Below are 19233 nucleotides of genomic sequence, written 5' to 3'. Positions count from 1 at the left end.
GCATTGACCTCACACAAGGTCTGAATTGGACATTATGGTCTAAGGCAGTACAGTTCAACCTTTAAGAAAAGCCACTTCATCATAGAATGACTTTGTAAAGAGCCACCGTATCAAAACATTGTGATAACCCAACAAAGTGTCTTATATTCAGAATCTGGGACCCTGTGTGAGAATGCAGGGCTTGTCTGTTGGATCAATCTGATGTCTAGTGCTGGAACCCTGCATAGAGAGTCAGAGAGATTTTTGCAAAGTCATTCTCAGCTCAGATCAGGTGAATTCTTTCCTGGGTGCTGGCTGGTGAGTAGTGCCCACATGCTCAGGGTTTAACTGATCGCCATATTTGGGGTCGGGAAGGAATTGTCCTCCAGGGCAGATTGGCAGAGGCCCTGGAGGTTTTTCACCTTCCTCTGCAGCGTGGGACATGGGTCACTTGCTGGAGGATTCTCTGCACCTTGAAGTCTTTAAACCACGATTTGAGGACTTCAATAACTCAGGCATAGGTTAGGGGTTTGTTACAGGAGTGGGTGAGTGAGATTCTGTGGCCTGTGTTGTGCAGGAGGTCAGACTAGATGATCATAATGGTCCCTTCTGACCTTAAAGTCTATGAATCTATGTGTCCAATTAATTCCAATCTAGGAGAATGAGGGGTGCAGTAACTTTGTAAGGCACAGGGAAGAGCATCTCCTCAGCTCTTTTCCACCTCCTTCTCTCCTGCATGGAAAGGAGGGAAAGGTTTTCCTTTGCTTGGTTCTCTACTGGCAGGGAGTGGTCTCCTCTGTTTTCCTGCCTCCCCTGATCCCAGCCACTAATGGCTGTTGCAAGGGGAAGGGCCTTTCTCCCCCTCACCTGCCTCCCTACTGGCTGCTGCTAGGAGTGGGATTACATTGGTCCTTTCCTTCCTTCCCCTCCCACATTGAAAATGCATGGCTCCTGCACTATCAGTGTGTTTGATCCATGCTCCTCATTTTCTCTGGCCATATATAAATCAGCCTGGCAGCAAATTGATAATCCACAGTCTTCTTGCTCTGCCTTGGTCTGTAACTGACGGTGCAGCACAGCCACAGATCTTGAGGGAGTTTTGTGCACAGCCCTTAAATCTGTGTATGTGGATCTAGAGCAGAAGGCAAAAGGATCACTGATCTGGAGAGGTCTCTGAGGTCATTTTTAAAGCAGTTGGAACTGAGGAACCCCACAATCATAATGATGTCCCTTAAAGAAAACAGAGATGGCGGCAAAATTCAGAACAGAATTTCAAACACTTAAATTTAGCCATGTTCTGATCCAATGCTTCGGTTTAGTCCATTATAAAGACAGGAGACATTTGTAAAATATAGATATTGTTATATTATCGGGAATTGCTATACATGAGCTGGGCCCCATTCAAGACACAAACTAAAGAGAGGTACTGCCTTGAAAAGCTTACAATCTAGAGGGTAAACTCACTCAGCTTCTCAGGAGTCTTTCCATTGACTTCCATGGGCTTTGAATCAGGTCTTCAGAGACCAGATATGCTGGGAAATCAAGAGGAGGGAATAATTTATGTTTTCTATAGATCTATTGATTATGTATCTGGGGCCATATCCTCAGCCGGTGTAAACTTACATAGTCAATTGGCCATTGACTTAAATGGTGCTACATGGATTTACAAGAGATGAGGATCTGTAACTACATATTTACTCTTTTGTTATGAATTCACAAATCGTGGGTATGGAGGGATTTGAATAAGCCCGGAGGACGGTGGTGGTTTGACATGCTGGGATTCAGAGGTCATTCTACACATAAAGAGCAGCCTGGAAAGAAGCATTCAGTTTAGAGTGGGAGAAGGAAACCAACAGAATGGTGAGACAAGTACTGGCTGGGTCTGACTGGATTTCAAACTCTTCCTATGTCCAGAGACATTTGAACCTGGGCTTTTGGTTCAAGCCCATTTATTAAAAAATAAACATAGAGAGGGACCATTAAAACACCTCATAAACAGCCAAAGAAGATGCTGATTTGTGCACAGCAGCATTCTGTATACAGGTATGTTTTTTATTACCAACATGTAACTTTAACATCAATTGCTAAGACTTATTTGCTACTATGTTGCTTCCCAGAGAGCAGACTCCCTCTGAAAATGGCCTGTATTCCTCCACATTTGAATTCAGTGAGGAAAATTACACCACAGAACAGCAAAGCTAATAAACATTAAACATTTTAGCAAAGGAAATAGGGCCTGATCCAAAGCCTACCAAACTCAATGGGAGTCATTCCAATGAATTCAGAGGGCTTTGGCTCAGGTCATAGAATGTCAGTACAAAAAAGATTTGCTTTCCTTTCCCCCTGAATGTTAGTTTTCCAGCCTGAGATCATCCTCACTGTGCTCGCATGTCAGCCTCACACTGTTCCTTAAGTTTCATCAGGTCTTGCACCAGGCTGTGATCTGCTCCATGGGTTACTTTCATAATGTTATAAGCCTTGAGGAGAGACAGGAAAAGGGACAAGTTAGTTCACCATCTCTTACCTTCAAGTTCACATCTGCAGCTTCACTTTAGGGCAGTGATTCTCAACCTGGGATATGCAGAGGTCTTCCAGGGGGTACATCAACTCATCTAGATATTGGCCTAGTTTTATGACAAGCTAGATAAAAAGCACTAGTGAAGTCAGTGCAAGCTAAAATTTCATACAGACAACGACTTGTTTATACCGCTCTATAAACTATACATTGAAATGTAAGTACAATATTTATATTCCAATTGATTTATTTTATAATTATATCGTAAAATGAGAAAGTAAGCAATTTTTCAGTAATAGCAAGCTGTGACACTTTTTTATTTTTATGTCTGATTTTGTAAGCAAATAGATTTTAAGCGAGGTGAAACTTGGGGGTACGCAAGACAAATCAGACTCCTGAAAGGGGTACAGTCGTCCGGAAAGGTTGCGAGTGACTGCTCTAGGAGCACAATCTACATGTGGACTTGCCTATGCCACCTACTCTGCTGCTCCCTTTCTATTGTGCTGGTGATTCCCTGCCTTAGAAATTCCTGAAATGTCCCCATCTTAAGTCACAATAAGGCCATTACTTCTCATAAGACATTTCCCGATTCATTCATACTGCTTCTGATAGATACCTGCTCTGGTTCTCAAGTCTGAGAGACCAGATTTCAATCATTCTGCTGTCGGGGAAGAATCTTTTCTTAAACAGTGTTCTGAAACCTTATTTGGAATTGAAATAATATATATTATCTGATGTGATGAAAAAGTAAACAGAACAATAATATTCTATTTCCAGCATTCAGAGGTTGACAAATGGAGGCAAATACCTGCTATCACTATCTTTACATTTACTTCCAATTAACTATTTTTAAGTGTGTGTGTAGGGGGAGGGGGAGTTGAATAAACAACTCTGAAAGCAGTCACAAAGCAAATCACAAAGTGCATAGATTTCTGCAGAGTGTTATGTAGGCTGTGAGCTATCACTGGGGCCAGACAGTAAAAAAGGGAAAGTATATCTTTCTAAGTCAAATAGAAACATGGAAACATTGTCGGCCTTGTTTCAGGTGCCCAAAGTATCTGAAATAAAATCTGAAATCCTCAATTTGTGCCTTGTCTTATGTTATAGAAATTCAAACCTGGCCATATTTTGCTAAATTCTTGCGTTTACATGTGCCCATTTTCGGGCATAATTATTTTCCCTGCAAAAACATGTCAACTGGTCTAATATTCCAGGTTTTCCTCACTAACTTGCCACTTCTAGGGGGAAGGTCAAAAAAACATTTAAACAAAGTTGTGGGAAATTTCTGTCACGTCACACAACCCTAGGTATTAAAATACACAGTGTTTTTTTAATAGAAAAGAAATATAAAAACTACCAGAGTAAAAACCAGCCCTCATCTGACAGAGGCATGCAAAAGGTTAAGTGTGGTTAATGGCGACTCATGTGGTACAGGAGCCATCCTGGCCGTGCAGAGTAGAATGGCTCAGTGAGGGATGCACTGCCAGGTGCATTTTACTACCTGGAAAAATAGCAGTGTGGCCTCATAAGTAGCAAATGCAGTGGATTGCAGTGTCCGTGTTAGCTGACTGGAGACCAGGGCATGCCTAGGTCTCAGGGTTCATTCTAGCTAGCCAGATACCTGGGCATGCCTGTGTTAAAAAAATAATCTTTAATAATATACCTTCCTTTGAAATTATGTCACTACTAGAGCTGAGCAAAATTTTTCAGACAAATAGTTTATTTGCCACAAAATGCAGTTTTGTTTGATCCAAAACTATTTGTGAACTTGACATGAATTTGTCAGTTTCAGTCTGAAAAAAAATTCAGGCTACATTCACAATATAAAGAGGGGGAGGAAGACAGGGTGCCTACCATCTAATTTTTAGCCCAGCAGTTAGGCTCTCAGCTGGGATGTGGAAGACCTGGCTTCAAATCCCCACTCTAGAGCAGGAATGTGAACCTAGGTCTCTCCTCACCCAGTGAAGTGCCCTAACCACCAGGTTTGTATGCTATTCTGGGATACTGCGCTCTCAGTCTCTCCTGGTGAAACGGTTCCTGTTTGTATAACATACCTGAGCAGTCATTGGGAACAAGCATGATGGTCTCTAGAGTGGGGTGGTTAGGGTACCCACCTGGAAAGAGGGAAACCTAGGTTCCAATCCCTGCTCCAGTGTGGAGATTCAAACCTATATCTCCCATTCCCCTGGTGAGTTCCTAACAATGGTGCTAAACATTACAACATGGGCAGTGCCTCCTGGCCATTTTATGAATTTAGCCCTTTAAAAATGCCCAGAAACAAAACATTTTGGGTCAAACGACCTGTTTCATTTAATCCAAAATGGACTTTTTCAATTTGCAATTTTTTGTTTGGAATTTTCAGTTTTGCTTCGACCCGAACCACATTTCTTCCCCCTTGATTTGAAACTGCCAGCGAACAAAAAAACCAGTCATTCACCCAGCTCTAGTCACCATTAATGAGCATAACACTTCTCTTCCCTCCCAAACACGTCACCATTACGATGGCAAATATTGCATCTGATCTCTCTCATTTTGTCTTTCCAGGGTGAACATCACCTTACTGCAGAAGGCCCCAATTAAACCCTGCATTAAGGGTCCTATCCTGGTTCCATTAAAATCAATCGCAAATTTATCAATGACATCTTAAACCCTAATCCTGGACCCACTGGAGGGTTTAAGTGGTGCTGAGAGCCTTGTGCAGGCCTGCTATCCTGGGGTGATTTTCACTCACTGTAAAATATTTTCTACCAAGCTGAAACTCAGAAATGCTAATGCAGTTCCTGCTTTCAGAACACTAGCCTGTTCTCTTAAGCTTCCCAGACTTCCCACAGTAAGTAACAGAGCTGAGGCTGGATCTTGTGGTCTCCCTCTCGGTTTAAGGAATAAATCTAATTATAAAGAACTACAGTAATCGTACCGCTGCAACACAGAGCATAGTGTCATCAGCCACACGGTTTCTCCCTCAAGAATATAAAAACCCATTAGATGATTGGTATGAATGTGCCTCTGTGAATGCAAATGAAAGCACAGCACATTCATTTGTGTCTGATTTTCACTGGATTGGATGAGGTGCCGAACATCAAAGATGCATGTATCCGTATGCAAATGTATTGATGCATCACTCCATCATGATGAAAGAAGAAAGCAAACTGCATTGCACTGATGCGGTACAATGTGAAGGCCAGTATACTGGAGAAATTATTTTTGTTTCGCCTGTGTCTCTTGATTAAAACAAATGCTTGTTACACAGAGTAAAGGAAGAACAAATGCCTTTAGATTTTCAGCCTCATTTTACAATAATCACAGCTACTGTTACCAACACAGAATGGAAACAGGGTCTAAAACAAAAATCTGTTTATATAAAGGGGGATTTCTCAGGTGTTGCATGGCAACTGGGGTGAGAGGATTTACCCCGCTTTCTGTTCCACTTACCAAAGGGTAATAATGGTGCTGGGTTATGCTAGGAAAGGACACAGCTCAGCATCTGGCTAATGTGTCATCATAGTGTAATTAAAATTTTCTTATTTGCATGTTTATAAACATCATGCCACTACCTCAGTTCCTGGGGTTATTGTGAAGACATTGATCCTGCTCATTTATAGTGATGGGCACACGAGAGTGGAGGGCCAGGTTAGTGCTGTAACAGAGGACTCATGAGCAAAACATCTGGGCAGTGGGGACTCTGCATTGAATAGAATGGCATGGATAGAATGCCGGGGGCAGGACCAGATACACATTGAGGGTCTGCTCGCAGAGCTGGATCTCCTCAGGAAGAGATTCATGGTTCACAGGGAAGCCAACCACGTAGTGTCGCCTGTTAGTAGGATGCCGTGTGCTCTGTCATCCAGGGTAAGTGAGCTGGGAGGGACCCCAGCCCTTCTTCCAGGCCTTTTAAGGGTGATAACTGCCCAACAGGTTCCAGAAGCAAGTAGTTCCTGTGCTCGGGTAAATGCAGAGACTGAACTTTGCCCAGCCATTCACTGCCCCAACCTACCTTGTGCAGCCAGGCCTCAAGTGTCACAAAACCATGGAACGATGGGGGCAGTGGCCATTATCCAAGCGCCCCAGATAGAATAAAGCCAAGAAGGAAGTGTGCTGCAGCCCTATGGAACAGCTATGGGATGGAAGGTGAATTCCAGCCCCCTGCTCCACTTAGTTCCCCAAACAAAGCCCAGCTGTGCACAGGCTTTGAATGGTGAGGAATTACCTTCCTGAACTGTGATACGTGATTACTATTTAAATCAGTTTTTAACGCTTTGGTCAACCAGTGCCCTAGAAGTTAATCGTACCTCTCTCCTTGACAGAGGTTTCCCATGTGCTCTAGACACACACTTCTGCCATTGCCCTAATATGACAGGAGAAAAGGTACCTGAAGGAGCAGCACTGATAGCTCACACTAGTGCACTTCCATTATTGCCAGTTTATTAGAACCATTCCTGGCTCCTCAAAGTCAATCTGTGGCTCAGCTACAGCTATTTGCTGGCGAAGGTTTCACTGAACTATAATCTTACTCTCCCTTGTTTACTTTTTTTCAAACTTTTTAGTAAGGCAAAGTTATAATAAAACATTAATATACTACATCATACATTACCCGTTCAGGATCAGGTTAATATTCAAAGAACCTGGCTAAAGATTCTGGCTTGGCAGCTGTGCAGTCCTCCTCTTCTGAGTACGCTAGCCAGTGTGACCAAATTTCTTAATACCTATCCTCCTTTTGGCAGTTCTCTTGTACACATACTTCGTGTGAAAGCTTTTCCACTACAAGGACAGTCTATATTTTACTATAGCACAATTCCATAGCGAGGTCACATTTTTCCAAACCACGAGCAATACAGAGTCTAGCTAATAACAATAAAAAAAGAAATTAATTTGCCTTTCTTAAAATTTGCCTTTCAGATTGTATTCCAGAAGTACAGTATTGCCTCCCTGTAATGTGGCCATTTCCTACTGGAGGATCTAATGTATTCTTACGGCCAGAAATTCACTATGGTGTAGAGGGCCATCACAAGGTCCTTTGCATCATTTAACCCCCAATTTGGAGCTGCAGAGACAAGAGATGAATGGTGCAGGGGGTGTTGGTAGTGGCCTGACATAGGCTGACATGGAAGGCAGCAATAGGGGCAGCCAAGGGGAAGGGGCATGAAATTTGTGTATTCGGGGGTGTCAATACACTGCACACATGATGCAGAGTGGGTTGTCAACCCACAAGCTGGAGTAGTGGCTATGGAAATCAGATTACATGGGATTTACGTGAGTGATGTGAATCTCACTCAGATCCCAATTTCTTCTGCCTATCCCAAATCCTTCTCCTGAACACTGACACTGAAATCAGTCTGGCTAATGTTCCAGGAAGGATGCTATTCAGTACTGGAATGCATTAAATAGAGGACTAGAGTATAGCAGGTCCTGAACAGGGAGGGACTCTAACACATCTAATTGCAAAGGGCCAAATCCAGCCCCAGTATAACTCTATGACTTTATGTGAGTTACACCAGGGATGGATTTAGCATAAGAAGCCACATTCTACTCTGATTTACATGAGTATTGTCCCATGCAGTCAGTCTAAAAGAGGGTCAGAACTTGGCTCAAACTAAGAGCAGGATGTGACCTGCCCTTATGATGCTGCACAGGGAAACAAGGTGGCACAAGGTAGCCCATTAGTCCCCTTCACAGGTTACCTGCATTACTGATCTCCCCACCTTCGCGCAGGCGGATGAGGAGAGGGCAGGCAGCATGGGGAATGGGTGGACCCTCAACTTTGGCTTCCTCAATACACCAACCAGTGCAGCTGAGCTGGCACAGAGGGGGAAGTAATTAGCTAAGGTGAAGATCAGTAGCAGATTACTCACCCACGAAAGAAAGAGGGGAGCAAGGCTGGAGATTGTGATTCACTGTTCCCTCCCTGGTCAGTTCCTGGAGAAACACAGCTATGTGCCACCCTGACTCAAGGCAGATCGTAAAGTGGCAAGCTGACCCCAAACTGGCAATACAGTTTAAAACAACCAAACACCCCTTTGGTCATCTGAATAATGCATTCAGCCAGTTCTGTGGGGACTCTCCTGATGACCATTTCTATCTAGTTTCCTACAATAACATAAGATAACCAGAAAAACAAATACCGGGCAAGATGCATGTTCGCCCACTAGAATGTTATAGTAACATCTATGAAAGCAGAACTGGGACTGAGGACTCATTCCATCTCCTGAGCAGTGAACTGCGCATGTTCGCAAGCTATAAATGTCATAGGGGAAATGGCAACGCAGATTAGCTCGATCCTGACAGCCATATGGCTCACTTCTGAAAAATGAAAAGGAACCAGAATTGATTACTTTCTCATCAGGTTTTTTAATAACCACAATTGGACACAATTTCAATTAAACCTATCAAGTGAGGATTTAACTTACTAAGACTTGCTAGGACAGACATCACATTAAATATTAATTTATTATTAAAAACATGGACGTTATCAACTATTCAACATACATTCATAATCAGTTAAACCTCAATCAATCTGTAAACAATTTTGTAAAGAACATAAAATAGTAAGTTACACATGTAGTATATGGATGTTAAGTAATGGGAATACAAAAACCCAGACAATGTCTGCATTGAAGGATACAGCTCTTAAGTTCCTCAATTGCATCACTGCTAAACAAACATAAAAGATAAATGGAAAAGAAATAAAATAATATAAATCTATACTTTGGGTCATAGCGTGCTCTCAGTTATTCTCATGGAACTGAGAATAAAATCAAGATCATTTACAAGGACCATCCCAGGGAAAGGGAGGAGAAAGAGGCAAAATGATCTTAGTGCATCTACATCTTGAAATTCAGGGAGTACGGAACCAAACCACATCATGTTAACAAGAATGGGACAAACTCTGCTCTCCATTACATCAGTGCAGCTCCATTGTCCTCAGGGGCCATCAGCAGGTGACCATTAATACACTAAGCCTGATTTTGCTTGTATTGCTGTCAGTGGCTGCAATCTTCACCTGTACCAAGCTGTTGTTTAGTGCTTGTCTCTCACGCTACGTCTTACAAGTGGGGAACTGAGGCACAGAGGCAAAGTGACTTGCCCAAGGCCACATAGGAAGTCTGTGGCAGAGCAAGAAACAGAACCATTGGAAAAGAAGAGGGTTCAGTGGGTAGGGCACTGGCCTGGCACTCTGGAGACCTGGCTTCAATTCTTTGTTCTAGCACAGCCTTCCGGTGTGATGTTGGGCAACTGAGCACACTTCTGTGTGCCTCATTTCCCTACCTGTAAAAATGGATAATAGTGCTTCCCTTTCGCACTGGGGTGTTGTGAGGATAAACACATTAAAGGTTGTGAGGTTCTCAGATACTAGGGTGATGGGACTTAGGGTCGAACCCACATCTCCTGAGACAGAGGGTAACAACAGGGCCATCCTCGGTCCCAGGCCCACCTCATTCTGTGTAGCTTGTGCTCCTTTGTTTCAGTAACAATCATCTGAATCTATGACATTTTCTATTGCTCCTTTCTACTGAGCGAAGAATCTCTCAGGAATCATTTATCATTTAAGAGTACAACGAGTACTGGAGGGAAAGGAGTCTGAGCTCAATGTAAATGATTATACAGCACAGAAGGTGATGATTTGGGGGCAGACAGGCATGAGGATCACTTCTTCTAATTTGCTAACTTACACACTTGGGGAAAATATAATGCCCAGATACCTACATGGGACTCCCATTCACTTCAATGGGAGCTGTGCATATGCATCCAAAAGCCATGACTCTGGCTGTGTATGCTAGGGATGTGGGAATGCTGAATAGGCTTTGTTTCTTTGTGAGAATGGCTGCCCTTGCCCCAGGTCTGATGGAGCCATAACCTTATCGATATATAGCTTAAGCTGATGAAAAGGCTTGACATTTTCCAGAATTCCACACAGCCCTGGGGTGAAAATGTTCTTTAGGCCCAAGTCTCCTCCCACTTACACAATGTATCTCCACTGACTTCATCAGAGTTACTCCAGATTTACACTAATGTAAGTGAGAGAAGACTCGGGTCCTCTATGTACAGCATCAGCTATTTCTGCTTGCTTGGCTACACGGTAGCAGCTTCTGGGTAGCGCCAGGTCTCACATGAACGCGAGTCCCACAAAGAACATGATGGGAGTGAGTGTAAAATGAAACTGCTGCTTCAGCTTGCCCTGTAGCAAAGCATACCAATTAGGTGCTGTGTGGCGCTTGTGTTTTGTGATACAATGTGAACAGAAAGCCTCGTCTGGCGTCAGTGCTGAGCCCCGCTCTAGCCTAGCAGCAAAAAGACAGGAGGATGGAGCAGATGGCTTTCTGAGGCAATGAGCAGAGGAAAAAAGGAGAGGGTGTCAGATACCGGAGATGGGGAGAGAGACTGGGATAGGGCCTCACTGTGTGTAGCTCCTTCAGGCCTGACTCTGAATGGGCAACATCAATAATACAAAGTAGTAGCCAGGAGGCGTTGGGGCAGCAAATCTTACTGTGGGCTTGGGATGGGAAATGACTTATAACCTAACGTCCCAAAAGCTGCTGTGGAGCAGAGATACAAATCGCCTCTGTGTGTGTTTTCTTCAATATTTTTAAAATGGTAATAATAGTAATATAATAGCAGGGCAGATCAGAGCCTGGGGTGGAAGGAAGTGAATATAAACTCAGTTCAGGCACAACAGGGACGACTTAAACCTGGAATATAACTAGATAGGAAGCATCTGCCAAAACAGATCCTAGTGAGAGAAAGAATTGGAATGATAAAAACCAGCAGGGATTAACAGAAGCTGCTCACTGATTTGAAGTAGGCTTGTAAGAAAACGCAAGTGTTAAAACAAATTGAGCTCCTCTCTCAACTCACAGAGCCCAGAACCTGTGGAAATGGGGGGAGGGGCTTCTGTTTGGGAGCAGGGAGGATGGGGAATGCAGCGCAACCATTGCTATCCTCCTCCCACAGTTCCGATTGGAATTACACCCACTTTTCCTTCCCCGTAGGAGGAGGCGGAGGAGAGCATCTGGCCATTTAGCATTACCAGTTACTCCTCCTTTTTTACCCTTCACACCCACTCCAACAAGGAACAACTCAGGGCATAATCAGAAATACGAAGAAGGGGGAAGAACAGTGTAAGGCACTGAAATATTTTTACCCTTCTCCGATTTAATAGCTGTTTTCCATTCAAGGTTAGGGGGTGATTAATGGCACCTTTGTGCTACTGACTAGTAATTAAAAATGACTGATATTAAAGGAAGCCTGCACTTGAAACACGAAGCAACCATGACCCATCACCACGCTCTGCAGTTATTACTTGGGGAGCTGGCACTGAGAGAAAGACTGGGGAATGGTATTCAGAAGAGTAAGGTGCAATCAGAGCTGGAAGGGGAGGAATATATGGAGGATTCATGGAGAATATGGGAGGGGAGGAACGCAATAGGCAACACTGACCTGCTTCAAGGTCTCCAGTGCTTGAGGAAACATGTCTTGAGTATGCTGCAATTTGCCCACTCTCATCATCTGGACAGCCCTCAAGGGATGAAAGCTGGAATAATACAGTCTGTGGAGAAGAGGAGGAAAAATATAGTGTCACTCTGTCAGCTCTCACCTTCACAGTCTCTGCCTCGGTGGAGAGCTATTAGGGTGGGACTGCAAAATCATTGTGAATTTTAATAAAGTACTAAAAGAAAATTAGCTGCACTACTGAGAAGCATGAAATACTGAGGGGAATTAACAAATTATTATTCTCTGTCTCTGTGGAATGTCTTTTACATTATCCTGTTAGAAAGTGACAGGGGATGGGATTATCTCATACACTACTGTTGGATAATACAATCACATTTACAGTACTTGGTGTTCAAAAAAAGAAAGAGAGAGAGACTTTCAGTCTCAATACCACCAAAGCAATTTCATTTTCAAAGGGAAGTTTCAATATGGAGCCCAACCTTGGATTCCAAATTCAAGGCAAGTCCACAGGAGGGGAAACGCATGGGAACCTTATGACAAAAACTGTGTGTGTGTGCTGATTTTGAGAGCTGTCTGTGGAGTTCCCTACCCAGAAAACAGTTGGAGAGAATATGTTCCAGGAAGCTTCTTGTCAAAGGCCTGGGCATTGTCTGGACAAGGTATCGAGAGCAGGTGGGATGTATTTGCTATCTCACAAATGCTCTCACTTGTCTCAGTTTTACACAAGGCCAACTCTCCATTTCACTCCTGACTTACATTAGTTTAGACAGATGAAAGCAGAATTGCGATTCATGCCCTCTTGTGTTTAGAACAAGGAATACCGTGTAATGCTATGGTATCACTAATTACCTTCCGTATACTGTGGAAATGTCAGTATTGTATGGCAACCATTCTGCATTTCCAAAATCACAGAGCATATCTTTATTAATCATGTACATTGAAGATTAAGGACCAAACCATATGATTCAGCAAGGATAAAAGCATCACATTTGAACTATATGAATAATCCATTTTCTCCATTACACCTATAATGAACTCTTAAAGGTTCTTTCTAAGTATAATCATTGGAAGAAGCACTGACTATAAAATCCCTAGAAAGAGACATGTCCTCTTTTACAATTCAATAGGAACATTTTCAAAATGGTGGACTAGATTCTCCTTTCACTTACCCTGTCCTTACCTACGGGATTCCACTGACTTAAGCAGATTTACTCCTGATTTACACCATTTTAGGTGAGAGGAGAATCAAACCCAGTGTCTGGGGGATTAAAAATAAATAACCTGATAAATTAAATGATTTGAACAAGTCGGATGTGCAGGAAATGCACAGAAAATCCATATGAAAGGGGGCTAAATTACTTCCCCCTTTCACTCTATGCTGAAAATGCAACCCTCAGTAAATATAGGAAACTATTTCAATAGCAATGAAGTAGAAGGTTCCCTCATTACAAATTCCAAATTAAGTATGGAAATGTAAACATCATGTAAAGTGTTTTCACAAAGAAAGTTTCTATTGATTCCAAAAAGCTGCAGTGAAGATATACAAAGATGCATATTTTCTGACACATGCACAGTATGGATGAGACCCAGCAACAACAGCCTCTTCACCCAGACAGCCCCCGTTCAAGCAGAAAAAGACAAGTCATCCTTAAAATGGCCAAAAAAAATTATCCCATGCCTTCAAAATCCCCATCCTTTGTAACTACAAAGGATTGTGGGGATGCGTTAGATTGCAAGATGACTTGTTTGGCCTTTTCTCTGACCTTGAGGACGCCGCCAGCGACAGAACACAGTGGCGTGCAACAATCAGAAATATCTGCATTGCCTTTGAGGAAGACCGCTGCTGGCGTCTACAAGAGGCACGCAAACCATGTCACAGAGCACCAGCAGCACACAATCCACTGACCGTGAACTTCCCATGCACCATCTGCAGCAAAATGTGCACCTCTAGAACTGGCTTGTACAGTCCTCAGAGGGCACACCATGAGACCAACAATAGATGATCTGCACAGATTTGTCATCATCGGATCGATGGACTACCAAGAATCTCTGACCAAAAGGAATTGAGAACGACTAGACTGGAGTGAAGGAAAAAAATAAGCAGTAGCGGTGTCAGTAGCTCGTGAATATGACAATCCAAGTTTTCAAGAATCCATGGCTCCAAACAGACAATTGCTTTGAACACTTGAAAATAACCAGTAGGTTTATTTTTAGTTTTCAGTTTTGGTTGTTACATCCATTGGCATGGGGACATCCATCACCAACTACACTTGCGGATAAATGTAATAGAAGCTGAGTAGGCCAGATTCCAGTGTGGTTACAGAGGAGTAATAGTAACTTCAGTAATGATGACTTAAGGGGTAGACATTGTTAGCTGGCAATCATTTACAATATCTTAGTAAAAGCTTCTAATATCTATATAAATGGTACATACCTGTTTGTATGCCTCTATCCCCACCACCTGTATGTCAATATGACTACTACACTGGGGGATGGGGTAAAATGGGTCCCAGCTGGGCCACCTCTCCCTGCAGCACCCTTCAGATCCAGAATTGTGTAGTGAAGACCACCACCCACAGCTCTGTGGTCACTAGGACCCAATGGTGCCTCCCTGCTTCCCCACCATATGGGGTGGAACCAGCCAGAGCTGCTGCAGAAGCAGCCAAAGCAGGGACCTCCTGACAGTCCGAGAACTTTCTACAGTTTTGACTGGACTTCCTGTGCCCTGTGCTGATTGCCTGTTTGCTACAACTGTCTCCCTCCCCTGCCCTCAGTCTCATCTTAGCTTCACTCCACGCCTGCCCTGTCTATCCTCTTTCTCCCCTGCCCTGTCTCCTTCACCCTCCTTCCTTTCCCTTTTCTTTCCATTTATCGGATTCCCTCCTATCTAAACTTACCTAAAACAAATCATGGCACAAACATGACATTTGCTACCATCACACGGTTCACTTTGCTAGTGTGTTCTACCCCTCCGCTCACCCTGTGTCCATCTGTAAACTCTCCAGGGCAGGGACTGGCTGCTACTCTGTGTTTGTACAGTGCCTAGCACAACAGGGCCCTATTCTTGGTTGGTCTTTAGGCACTACTGAAATGAACATGAATATAAAATAATAATAATAGGCTTTGGAGGCCCTGACCTTACCATGTGTATCAGAGACTATCAGGGTTGGAAGGGACCTCAGGAGGTCATCTAGTCCAATCCCCTGCTCAAAGCAGGACCAATCCCCAGACAGATTTTTGCCCCAGATCCCTAAATGGCCCCCTCAAGGATTGAACTCCCAACCCTGGGTTTAGCAGGCCAATGCTCAAACCACTGAGCTATCCCTCCCTCCCCTGCTGAGCCTGCGCAGAGCCCCTCTGCCTTCAGCAGGGCTGTATGTGGGCACAGCAGTTTGCCCATGCACTATTGGGGCTCTAGCTTGTGAGCTTCTCAAGGCCAGAGCTGTCTCTTTCTTTGTGTCTGTGCAATGTCATGAATGGTGGGGCCCCAATCTTGAATAATAACAACTGATGTCAGTGGAGCTAGACCAGATTTCATAAGGTTTATCTGAGATAAATATCCATTTAGATACAGGGACAGATTCTGTGTCCAGTTCTTAAGATAACTGGAATCTGTGAAGATTTAGGATTATGGTATATATGATACTAGACAAAGCAGAAGGCAATTAAACAATATGTCAGGCACACAACCAAGAACACTTCCAGCCATAAACTAACGCAAGTGGAAATTTAAGAGGAGGTGGTAGAGGAAGCGAGCGTGAGCACATAAATATTTACAAAACTGTTTTACTGTGCTGATTTATGTGCTGATCTTATGCATGTGTTTAGTTACATTTTGCAAGCCTTAGTGCTGACATTTGAAATAGCTATTTATCATCATTTTTCTGGAATAAATCTGTTGCACTCTTGGAACATCTTTTGTGTAGGCATATCCTTTGGGCAAGCTTACGAGAGGAATCTGTGCAACGTGCAGCTCTTCTGGGAGAAACGTGAACAGGCAAAATACTGTTGGCTTCTTCCAGGCATCCTCAGGCCGGTGTACTATCAAAAAACTGGCACATGGAAAGGACTAAGATGATGTCTCAGGTATTTGTGAACCAATATATTATCCCCAACAGTTGCTCTGATCAAAACAAGTTGTTAAAATTAAGACTCAGGAACAGATTCACCAGCCAGGGGATTGACATCTAAAGATCATCACTAAGAGGCTAAAGACAATTACATAGAAACTCCTACTTTAAAAAGCACTAAGGCTCAAAGAATCTTAGAGCTTCAATCTAGGAAGGATTTTCATGGATTTATCTGGGCCTAAGGTATAGTAAGAGCAGAGAAACTTACTGAGAGCTGAAATAAAGGCCCAGCGTTCCATCGAGTCCACCTTTCTGGCCAAAGTCTGACAGTGTAAAGGAAGGTTAACCCCATACTACAACTAACAGGTAAGGCAAGACTGTAAATGAAGACGGTTGGGGACACTGAGAGGATGTCAGGATCCATGGGACGAGAACCCTGGTCTGTGGAGCCTGATGGCTAGCATTTCCATATTGTCACTGGAAGGGCAGGCTGAGTCACACCCAGGGAACACTGTGGAGATTGGGCACTGCGGGAAGTACTACTTCAGTAGTTCTCAACCTATTTACCATTGTGGGCTGCATATGCAGCTCTCTATGTGTTATGTGGGCTGCATCCACACAATATATATATACTACCTGTATGGCCCTGAGGATGTCACATAGGCCGCAGCTGTGTGCTGATTGGGCCACAAGCGGCTGTGGGTTGAGAACCACTGAGTGATGGTACTCTGCAGCCCTCTGACTGGTCAAGTGCACTACTTAACCCTGGATGGTGCCCCAAGAAGTGGTCTGGGCAACTATACAGACTTCTGGTCTGCTGCAATTCCAGATGGCACCTTGCTTTCTGATCTCTGAGCTTCAATCCTATCCTGACCCTGACTCTTGCTTTCTGATTCCAGCCTGGTACAGTACTACCTCTGATCTCCAAACCTGGCCTGACTGTGACCCTGACTCTTCCTTATTGAATCTGGCTCTAGCGATTCCTCAACTCCTGCTCATGGATTACCATCTTGTGGCCATCCTTGACATATGGACACCAGCCCAGCTGGGACTGTTAGGCCAGACTGCCTATGCCCCAGTCCCTTACATAGGAAGACTTTTCAGTTCTGTAGATTATCAAGTTATAGGACTGCACCTACAGCTGGTGAAAGCCAGCATGGCTTCATTGAAGTCAATGGAACTATGCCAATTAACACCTGCTAAATATATGGCCCGTATTCTAAAAAATGAGATTTAATTATCTTTGCTTCCATAGTTACAAACTACTTTGAAATAATCAACCTCTTTTCCAGTTGAGCCATGATTTTTGCCTGGATGATCTCCTGCAACAATCGCTGACTGTATGCTTTGTGGAGAAGTATTTCCTTTGCTTTGTTCCAAATCTATCTGCTGTTAATTTCTTTGAGGGGCCCCTGGGTGTCCTCATATTATAGGACACCATAAAATAAAAAAGCAAGGACTGATTTGTTTTAGCTATGCACTTCATTTTCTTTAATACTATACCACAATCAAATCCACTCAATTCTTCCCCTTTCCTGGCTAAATAATCAGAGCTTTTGCATTCTCTTGTGAGTTTAGCTAGCGCTTGGTATTAAAAAAGAGAGCATCTATACCCACTATCATTTCTGATGCTTTACAATTTAAAACAGATTAATAGATTTGCACTATTTTCTGTAATTCAATTTGTGGGGCTCACATTTGCACCTCTGTCTTCGGTCTGATGTGATTTAAAACTCTCAGGATTTATAAACCCTGAAATGAGGGTTTATAATGGAAATGTTAAAAGACCTTTTAATTCGGTGACACTAAGGGGTGGTGCTATACATGGTTTTAATTTGTTCTCTAATGTCTCTTGGTGTCAGTTAAGTAAATACAACAGCATAGGAGACATGAAGCAGTTTTAGGATCTCTAGCAACAGAGAGAGAATTAATAATGAGCTACCAGGCTACAGGAAATATGATGAGCAGAATGCAGAGGTGCCAGCATCAGCCTTTTGAAGGAAATGTATTATCTAAAGCTGGTGGAATTCATTGTAAATAAATTATCCAACAAGTTTGACCTAATTTTCTGTTTTGACTCGATCTTGATTTCTTTGACTATACTCATTATTCATATGATTTCAACAAAACAGTTCACCAAATTTCAACCTATGGGTTGTTTGTAAACTGTTCTCAACTGTTTGCTCTTTGTTATACAATGTGTGATTGGTCACCTAAGTCACACATTTTTTCTGCTCCTTGATTGGATGGCTGAAATTTTTTAAACAAGAGAATTATGGGAAACATATTTTCAGCATAAATTTAAGGCGAAATAACAATTTGTGCTAAAATACATGAAACGTGTGATATCTATTATCATGTCCAGAAATGAATCAGTGGTTGTGTGAATACTCAAACAACAAATTCTATGACCCCCAACAATAAAAGTAGTCTGAACTATATTCAGTCATAGATTTGAAGGCCAGAAGGGACCATGATCATGCAGTCCTCCTACGCAACACGGGCCATAGAATTTCACCTGGTAATTCCTGCATCAAGACCAGTAACTTGAAGTTGAAGTAGAACATACATGGAAATAGTCTTAACTCACTTTTTTATATAATTCAACCAACCAGTTCTAGTGCTTTTAACATAATTTAACCAGCCCCATGTAAGAGCATTGCCTGGCAGCTAGTGTAGAAATGGCACTGGCATGGAATGTAGAGACAGTCTCTCCACCAGTCTATTGACTGGAGAGTTCAGCAAGTGACATCTTCAAAGTCGAAAGAAAATATGCAGGGAAATATTTTTGAAACAGGACTAAAGCATTTTGCTTTGTACTTTAAATGGTAAGGGCAGAACATAATCCTCAAGATTCCCCTATGGAAGCCCTCAAAAGCAGTACCGACTAACATACTTATAGTGTCTGTGTTTGGGAAGGTGGGCTCAGGATTATCTCCTTTTTTAAAGTCTTTTTCGTTCTAGCTTTTTAAATTTCATTTTGTTCTTAACAACATCGCATTTATCAGGTAAGATTAAACTCCTTCAGGTCGTGACATTACCCTAACCCTCTATGTGGCAGGTCTGTCATTTTGGAGTAGCAGACTGAAACCTTCACCTGGGGGAGAGCTGATATACTCCAGCTGCCCTGAAATGTTTATTGTCCGTTTTATTCCCCTATCACAGTGTCTTGCTGAAATGATAAGAACAGCAGTGAACAATTTAATGCAGGCATCACCCTTG

At 42.9% G+C, this 19233-nt stretch overlaps 1 protein-coding gene across 1 annotated transcript in view; it reads right to left on the bottom strand.

Annotated features, from left to right (window-relative positions):
* Positions 1 to 1977: 1977 nt before the first annotated feature.
* The window catches only part of SMYD3 (SET and MYND domain containing 3), a 633981-nt gene continuing 616725 nt past the window's right edge, over positions 1978 to 19233 (bottom strand). The window contains exons 11-12 of the mRNA XM_024210270.2: positions 11927 to 12035; positions 1978 to 2456 (exon numbers count right to left, since the gene is read on the bottom strand). Coding sequence (XP_024066038.1) covers positions 2355 to 2456; positions 11927 to 12035 — 211 coding nt within the window. The 3' untranslated portion in view covers positions 1978 to 2354. The remainder of the gene's footprint in view (positions 2457 to 11926; positions 12036 to 19233) is intronic.

Source organism: Terrapene carolina, unplaced genomic scaffold (assembly GCF_002925995.2).
Source record: "Terrapene carolina triunguis isolate 2854851 unplaced genomic scaffold, T_m_triunguis-2.0 Scaffold85, whole genome shotgun sequence".
Classification (NCBI taxonomy): Eukaryota; Metazoa; Chordata; order Testudines; family Emydidae; genus Terrapene; species Terrapene triunguis.
The sequence above is the reverse complement of the archived record's forward strand: the minus strand, read 5'-3'. Positions and strand labels throughout refer to the sequence as shown.